At 47.5% G+C, this 9,150-nt stretch overlaps 1 protein-coding gene across 2 annotated transcripts in view; it reads left to right on the top strand.

Annotated features, from left to right (window-relative positions):
- LOC106143710 (apolipoprotein L3-like) overlaps positions 1–5,426 on the top strand; it is a 21,231-nt gene extending 15,805 nt beyond the window's left edge. For both annotated transcript variants that reach the window (XM_005354151.2, XM_013348784.1), the window contains exons 3-5: positions 889–1,015; positions 1,512–1,595; positions 3,743–5,426. In XM_005354151.2, the coding sequence (XP_005354208.1) occupies positions 889–1,015; positions 1,512–1,595; positions 3,743–4,622 (1,091 nt within the window). In that variant the 3' untranslated portion in view covers positions 4,623–5,426. The remainder of the gene's footprint in view (positions 1–888; positions 1,016–1,511; positions 1,596–3,742) is intronic.
- Positions 5,427–9,150: the final 3,724 nt, after the last annotated feature.

The following is a 9,150-nucleotide window of genomic DNA, read 5'->3' as shown; positions in this document are numbered from 1 at the left end:
GGTTAAGAGCACTTGCTGCTCATGCAGAGGACACGGGTTCAGTTCCCAACACCCACATCAGGTTCACAGCAGGCTGTAACTGCTACTCCAGGGGATTCAAGGCCCTCCTTGGGCCCCAGACACACACATGGTGCATAGACATGCGTACAAGCAGGCAAATATTCCCATACATAAAATAAAAATCAAAGGAAAAACTTACATTCAAGGACCGTGACACAGGCACACAGTTAAGTGGAAGTCGTCATTAGAATTTCCCTCCTCCTGGGGTTGAGGGACTCACTTCCTGCTTGTTCTGGCCTGAAGACAATACCTATCTTTGCAAAGCACCATGGTAAGACTCTGGTACATTGGTCTTCTCGGGATGACATCACAACGTGACACTGGTTAGGTGGCTTTAAAAGAAAACACTTCTTCTCTCACTGCCCAAAAATCCAAGATCCTCAACCAAAGTGTGGCAGGTTGGGCCATAGTGAGCATCTCTTCCTGGTGGAGAGGAAGCCTGTACCTGTACCAGCCCATGGGCCCTATATGTGCCTGGAGAGAGGAAGAGAGGCAAGGGAAGAGAGAAAAGGGAGCGGGTTTAAGATAGAGAAGGAGGGAAAGGGAGGGAGGGAGTGTCTTCCTCTTGCTATGAGGCACTGACACTGTGGATTGGGGGCCTCACTTATTTCCATTGCTTTGTTTCCTTAATGGCTAGATGTCCAAATATGGTTGCCTGGGTTGGGGCTTTTACAAATGAGCTAAAGCTCACAACTCAGCCTCTATCCCTAGTGACACCAAAGTATACTTCAAGGGAGATACTCAGAAATATTTAACCAGTGTCTTCCTGATGTCGTTCAAGTTCTCTAGCAGGGTTCTCTAACCATACTCTTTTTCCAACCAATCTAGAGAGAAATGAGTTCGTTGAGTCTATGGTTGGGTACCTCCTGGACACGAGGAGCACAGAGGTCCTGCAGCTCATGCTGAGTGAAGAGGAAGCCTGGAAACAGCTTGTGGAAGAAGCTGGTTTGTCCAGGTCACCTCCCTAGGGATGCTAGCAGAGCCTTGTGTCACTGGCTTTTTCTGGGCAGGAATTCTCTATGCAGGTAGACCAAGTAGTTAGTGTTCAGGGTGTCCCTTCTCAGTAAATATTTCCTCAGTACTAATCACTAGCAGAAGATGGCCTCTTGTTGAGGGGAGATGGCAGTCACAGGGGACAGGATTGTTTCTGCCACTGCTACTCCTGTGTCCGTAAGAACTTAGTTTATTTCCTTCTGCTTCATTTGGGGACCATTAAATTTCATAAGAGGATGCATGTGGGGGGCTCAGCATATGGCCAGCATGCAGTATGTGCCCAGCAGTTCACTGAAAGTTGGCTTTTGAAAAAAGTTTGGGTTTTAGTTTGTGTGGTGTGTGTATATGTGTGTGTGTGTGTGTGTGTGTGTGCGCGCGCATGCATGTATACTTCCTGCACTTGAGTGAGCTTATTTTACAAGCTCTCTCCCTCACTCAGTCAGTCTCTCCTGATACAGGGAAGAGGAAGTCCTCTTGCGTGAAGCTCTTGCTGAGATCGTTCCAGATCCTGATGTACAAGATGAAGAAGACAAGATGGAGAGGTATGCAGTAACAGAGTCAATGAAGCTTTTTCTCTCAGGTTTGGAAAAAAGAGAGACTAGGGCAAGGGGACTGTGCATAAGAGCTTGAACGGCATCAGGGAGAAGCTGTTTGAATGTGTTTCTGAGCACCTGCCACGGGAGGTATTTTAATGGTGTCACTAGCGGTAAGGACTGAGTTGAGTCCCTAAACACATCTGAAAAAGTCCTAAACACAGGTGACTGTTTTTGGACATAGAACCTTTAAGAAATCAAGGTACTAAAACTAAGCAAGAGTATGAGTGAGGTCCCAAAACCACAATGTTATCCATGAAGGCCAAAAGGGACATCAGACCCCTTCAGTTGGGAGCAACCAAATGTGGGTGAAATACACAATCTGAAGGAAGCAGCCATCTCCCCGGCCCCTTTAAAAACAATTACCTTTATGTACCCAAAAGTCATCCATTTGACTACACTGGTTGACCAGAGAGCACCAGGGATCCTCGTGACTCTACATCCCCAAACAGGGATTGAAGGCCAGATCCAGAACCAAGTTTTTCTATGTGGACTCTACAAGACTGAGCTCAGGTTCACGTGTTTGTTTTTTTTTTTTTTTGTTTTTTTGGGTTTTTTTTGGTTTTTTTGTTTTTTTTTTGGTTTTTCGAGACAGGGTTTCTCTGTGGCTTTGGAGTCTGTCCTGGAACTACCTCTGTAGACCAGGGTGGTCTCGAACTCACAGAGATCCGCCTGTCTCTGCCTCCCAAGTGCTGGGATTAAAGGCGTGCGCCACCATCGCCCAGCTCAGGTTCACGTGTTTGTACCACGATAGGGAACCTGTCTAAATATTGAGAATCAAAGGTAGAGTGTTCTCACAACCTGACTTGGGACTCTTGCTAAGCGTGGGAAGGTCAGGCCCAGCATGAACAGGAAAGACATGGAAACGCAAGGTCTAGCTATACTGGGGAGACAGTTTAGATAAGCTTGAAGTTTTCTCAAGAAAAAAAAAATTCTTTGTCTGCCTAAGTCTCAGGGTCCAGAAGTTTCTTGGGCCTTGATCACATACAGAGTCCCTGTGAGAGTCCTGGGGTCTCCCTCCCTCCTGGAGTCCATGCCTTTAGTGTCTAGATCCCCTGGAGGTCAGAAATGACAGCAAAATCCCACCACACATCACCCTTCTCAGGCTGGGAATTCTAGCGAGAGCTAGGGAACCCACATGTTGTGTTTTCTCGGTTCTGCCTGCCCTGGAAACACTTGCAGCACAGTGAGGTGCCTTGGGGATGGGACCCACATAGAAATGGGGATCCACTCATGGTTCTTTATCTTCTGCTCACAGCTGGAAGGGAACTTTGTATGCTGGGTTTTGAGGGGAAGGGTCTTAGCTGTGAGCAGCCCCACCAGCTCAGGTGTACACACAGCTGCAGGGCAAAGAGACATCAGCTTCAAAGAATACCTGTGCAGGGTTTCTCTCTCAGGGGTGTGCAATTTGCACACACTCAAAATCCAAGTCCCCAAGCAAATGTGGACATTCCTGACCAGTAGGTCACTGTAGGGTAGACAGGTCAGTTCCCAGTAGCTGACACCAGGGGGAGTTTTTTTATTGGGAAAAGTGTAATCTTTGGAAAACACTAACTTTCCTAAACTAAAGGGTTCCCCCCAAAACCACATTTCTCTGTGTTTTAGAGTTCCTACAGAGAAGTATGTTGGTAGTGGTGACATTGGCCTTGAGGGGAAGCCATCTTTATTAAATGTCTAGCAATAAAAGGGAGTGATAAATGACTAGAGATGACTCAGGAGTTAACACTGTGCTCTGCCAGGTGGCAGAAGTCCAGTTCCCAGCATCCTCATGATGGCTCACAACTGCCTGTAACTCTGGGTCTAGAGATCTAATTCCTTCTTCTGCCCTCCATGAAACCAGGCCTGCACATGTTACACACATATCTGCAGGCAAAACACTTAAACAAATAAAATAAAAATTAAAAGAACATATTAAAATGGTTTTTAACTCATTGTGTCCTTAACAATTAAAATCACCATCGATAGCTCAAACCTGCTCCTCAATGAAAGAAAGGCCCTGTACAGCTGGAGCAGTCTCCTCCCAGCAGATGCTCTGATTGCCACAGGACAGATCTTTGCAAACTCTCTTCCTCACTCAGTTGCCCCTCCTGTTACAGGGACGAGGAAGATGACTTACATGATGCTCACAGTGAGACCACAGTGGATAGTGATGTAGATGATGAAGATGACCTGCAGGAGAAGGAAAGCTTTTTGAAAGTTTATCCTCAGGTGAAACGGGAGCTTGAGGAGAGCATCAGGAAGCTCCAAGCCCTTGCAGACAAGATTGACAAGGTGCACAGGGACTGCACCATAACACAAGTGGTAGCCAGCTCCACCGGTGCTGTGTCTGGGGTCCTGACGATCCTTGGTATCGCTCTGGCACCTGTGTCAGCAGGATTCAGTCTGGGACTTTCAGCCACAGGCTTGGGGCTTGGAGCAGCAGCAGCTGTGACGAGTGTTTCCACAACCATTGTGGAAAAGGTAAGCACGGCGTCAGTGGAAGCTGAAGCCAGCCAGCTTCTGCCAAGAAGCAATGACACTGAGAACGACATTAAAAGCAACAACACTGAGAAGGTCATTAAAGACGTTTTGGAGAAGAACACCCCCAGGCTTATTTCTGCATCTAAGAATTCCTTCCGGAACCTGGAAGGCATGAAGAAAAACATTGATGCCATCAAGCTGACCAAAGCCAGCCCTCGCCTGGCAAATAATGCCAAGCGTCTAATGACCACACGGAAGGTGTCAGCCCGAAACACTAGACAGGTGAAGAAAGCCTTTGGAGGCACTGCTCTTGCAATGACCAAAAGAGCCCGGATCATGGGTGCAGCCACTGCAGGTCTCACCCTTGTGCTAGATGTGGTCAGCCTCATACAAGAATCAAATCATTTGCAGGAGGGTGCAAAGGCAGAGTCTGCTGAAAAGCTGCGGCAGCAGGCTCAGGAACTGGAGCAGAAGTTGCAGGAGCTCATCCGGGTTTATGACAGCCTGACTCAGTGACCTCTTCTTCAGTGCAGCTCAGAGGGCTGAGGGTGGGGTTTGCTGGGCAGAGGCATGGACTCCTCAATGCGTCTTCTTTATACCAATGCCGGATGGTGGTAGTGCCTGCTAGAGGAGAGGCCACATCAAGAGAAAGGAAGCCAGAACACAGAGCAGAGGTGGGACAAGCTTGTTACCTCCCACTAGACTCCACCTCCCTCTTAGATCTAACAACCTGCAGCATCCCACATAAGGACCACGCTCCCAAGCTGGGGCGCACATCCAAGGCCTGACTAAGCCACAGCATGGCTGCTCCCCAGTCATACCCACCACACTGCTCCTAACTGAAGATCACCATCCTCACAGGTCTCTGAGCTGCCAACTTTCCCACTGCTTTCTGATAGAGACCATCTCCTTCTTCCTAGTTCTGCCTAATTCTGTGTTTATTCCAAATATTTCTAAATCTTACAATCAAACTTTGGATATGAATTCTATTTCTTTCTTCATGGTTTGGTCACAGGGAGTGATGGGTGCCTTTGATGAAATACTCAGAGGGTAGAGAGGAAGGAATGCTGGGAACATCATCTGCACGGTCATCACAGGTTCTTGGTTTTATGTGCCAGCCGTGGACACTACAAGGAAGGAGAGGTGACGGGATATGGCTGCTGAGTTCTACTCTCTGCAAGCAGACTCTTGAAGATATCACAAGACTTAATTCCTACTGAAGTTTCAGATCTGCTGCCATAATTGGATGAGATCTGCTGAGATGCACATGGAGGCTCCACTTGGTCCATAATATTTGAAGAATAAACTTATAAACACCGACCTGGTCATGCTTTGTGTATTTTCTGAAATGATATCACATGTTTTCTAGATTGTTGACTACAGAAAGTTGATAATTGCCATTCTGATTCTTATCGTCTCCTCTTTTACAGACTGCTTTCTTTATTGTGGTTTAACAAGAATATTTCAGATTTATAAGAACCATTTTCCTTCTTTTTGTTGCCACCCCTTCTGACCACAGATGCACCCTGAGGCTGCAACAGTGAGCAGGGTCCCCTCCTCCCTTGCAGCTCAAGCGGCCTTCTTCCCAAGTTCTGAACACTGGCCTGAGATAGGACCTGTGTATATTCTAGGTCTTGTCCATTAGAGGAGCATTCTTGTGTTCCACGGCCCCTCTGTCTTTCCTTGGGCTGGAATGATTGGCTAAGGGAAAGGTTGATGTGGATGTAACCATCTCCCTGGGGGTGGAGAGCAGTGACAATGGAGTCATGGGCAACCTTGGGAAAGAAATCTATCTGCATCCTGAGCTGCCTAGTACTTGCTCCTCAGTGTCCAAGTTCATGGCGTCCTCTCTACTGTTGTGCTCATGTGCCCATGTTAGCGAACGCTATGCCAGCTGCTTGGCATTTGTCTGTTAACTAACTCAGGAGCCATCACCAGAGCTCACCACATCCTTGACCTTGAACCCTGCACTCTTTCCTGACTCCATCAGTCTGGCCCTTAGGACACAGATTACTTGAAGAGCCTGCGCCTTTGTCACTGCACTCTTCCAGGCTCGCAGGACTCTCAAAACAACTGCACCATAGCCCTTTCAGTGAATGACCACTTTAGGTGTCCAGTGTCTGTCCACATAGCTCCCTGCAGCTTCCAGTCCATGGTCACTTCACCTCCATGGTTCTGCCCACCAGGAACACACCTTTCTTTACAAAGGAGACAAATAAGCATGATGGGTATGGGGGAGATCTGAGATGGCCTGTTGTCACTTCTCATAGATAGGGCAATGATTGGTGAAAGTATTCTAGTAGGTACCCAAATATTTTCAAAATAGAGATACATTTAAAAAGAACTTAAGATGAATGTATGTGATGTAGTATGTGTCTCAGGTGTTAGAAGTGCTCTTAACAAAAGAAAAGGCTATAGACAGAGACCAGTGAGGCTCAGAGATGAGTAGAGGCCCCAGAAAGGGACAGGAGAGATGGACACAGTGAAGGAAGGACAGCACAGAGGAGGAGCTGTGACCAGGTTGTTCCTGCCCAACACAAGTGACAGGCAGCAGGACTGTGCCTGCAGCTACTGCCCCTGGAGGGGTCTGTGTTCAGTCCAGGCACCAGGGGTGTCCTGTATGTGGGAAGATAGGATGGTCCTCATGATGGGCTGTGACTCCTCAGCCACAGGAAGGGAAGGATTCATGGAGCCCACAGCACTGCAGATGGCTGTCACTGGCACGTGCTCAGTCAACACAGAACCAGCAGTAGCGGGTGTGACTTCTGATCCCAGTTATAAAAATGTTGGATACGGGACTGGAAAGATGACTCAGTGGTTGGGGGCACTGACTTTTTTTCTCCAAGGGACCTATGTTTAAGTCCCTGTGCCCACATGGCAGCTAACAGCTGTCTGTAACTCCAAGATCTGACTCTTTCTCACGGGCTTGCCTGTGGGCGGAATACCAATGCACATAGAACAAAAGTAAATATATTAAAAAGAAAAACGATGAAAACTGTGGAGAGTCGGGGGTGCTTGGGTGTAGGGAAAGCACAAGACCCTAAAGAGGAGCACCAGAGTGTCTTTGTAGTGATAGAAAACCTTGATTGTGGGCTGGAGAGATAGCTCAGTGGTTAAGAGCATTGCCTCCTCTTCCAAAGGTCCTGAGTTCAATTCCCAGCAACCATCTGTAATGAGGTCTGGTGCCCTCTTCTGGCCTGCAGACATACACATAGACAGAATATTGTATACATAAATATAAAAAAAGAAAAGAAAACCTTGATTGTCACAATGGCTCTACGAATAATAGCCAAGAACTACAGCAAACACAAGAAATGGCAGCAAACAGTCAACACCAGCAAAATTGCAGTGTGTTCTGTGATCAAGTTCACTGGGTAGGCATGGTAAAGATAAGCTCTTTACCACATGGCAGCCAGCAAGCAGCAAAGATATACAGGAAGGAGACACAGCCAAGACATAGCATCCAATGTCAGGCTCCCAAGTGAACCACTGTATCTTTTATAATTTTTTTACAAATGCTGCAAAACCCCTGGCAGCAGCAGGCAGCAGAAATGTGGTGGTAGCAGGCCATGTGGCAGCAGACAGTGGACCCTGGGAGCAGCCAGTCCCAGGCAGAGATGGCTGCTGGTCCCTGCGCAGTGGCTGGTCCCAGGCAGGGAGACACATGGCGGGTGGGCAAAAGACAGAGACATGGATAGACACGACATGCAGAGTAAGGTTGAATATTTATTCAGGTGGTTGTGGGGGGGAAGGGGGGACAAAGAGAGAGAGAGAGAGAGAGAGAGAGAGAGAGGAGAAGAGAAAAAAGAGACAGAGAAGGGGGAAGCGGAGAAGTGGGGAGAGAGGCAGAAGCGAAGCTGCCTCTCCAAGAGGAAGATGGAAAAGAGAGCAAGCTCAGGCTGGAAGCTGAAGATCCAGCCTGCCTCAGCGGATGGGGGAGGGAGTGGGTGTGGCTTGTCTCTTAAAGGGACCAGGGACCAAAACCATAACAGTATCTATACGTATACTTCACTTCCTAATACACTATTTAGAATTTTATTCATTCAGTAAGTTAAACCAATCAAGCCAGAGCCTTCTCTAAGCAATCTCTGCAAACTCTGACACAACCAGAGGCAAGCTCTATTAATCTTCATATTGTCTCGCAATTCAACCACTGGGACAGTTACGATGACCATTCACACCTCGCCTTCTTCCCTGCTATTTCTCCATGATGAGTTTGATGCTACGCAAGGAGAGAAAATGTGAAAGATTTTTTAAGAACCCTGACATTTCAGGATGGATTTGTAGAGTTGGTCTTCCTCTCCATGCTGGGCAGAGTATGATGGTGGCCTCAGGTTGGCATGATGCTTACCCCTCCTGCCTTAGACACCCTGTCTTAGTTTCTACTATAGCTGGTCTCTGGCCTCTTTCTGGTTTGAGGTATCTTTCCTGTTGTTTTTGTCTTAAGATAACATAGTTGGTATCTTTACTTATGACAGAGGGTGACTTTATGTCGTCAACAAAAATACCTCGAGTGCATGAGCGTTCGAGCTCGAGGAATTCAAGAGCTCCCATCTTTGTTTCCCAAGACACAAGGCTGCTGGATGATGGCTCCCCTGTGAACCAGTGTCATATGGATGTCCCTACTCCTGTCCCTGTAAACCATGATGACGGCACTAACTGGTACTGATTTTTGACTTTGATGTTCCAGTAGAGACGCAGATCCCAGTGGCCTCCATTAGACAGTCTTTCTGAAATAGCAGCTCTCCTCCCCCACCCCTGGATTGTGAAGGCCCAAAAATATGAGCCTATTTCCACCTTGTCGGAAGGTCAGGGAGTTTTGGCTTGCTCAAAGTTGTTGACAAGTGTGGCTACGCACCCTAATCTAGGGCGTGGTTACTTGGTGTTTGGACATTAAGATGACCCAAACAGGTAGATCCACTCCACTATGACCTAAGGTCAAAGAATTCTAACATACTTCTGCTCCTTCTCTTGAGTAAGGCTTGACCTAGGGAGTGACTGCCTTCAGTATACTTGGTCTAGTGTGGGTTCAATGCCTAAACAA

The sequence above is a fragment of the Microtus ochrogaster genome, chromosome 15 (assembly GCF_000317375.1).
Source record: "Microtus ochrogaster isolate Prairie Vole_2 chromosome 15, MicOch1.0, whole genome shotgun sequence".
NCBI lineage: Eukaryota > Metazoa > Chordata > Mammalia > Rodentia > Cricetidae > Microtus > Microtus ochrogaster.
Note: the sequence above shows the minus strand (reverse complement) of the source record. Positions and strands in the feature narration are given on the sequence as shown.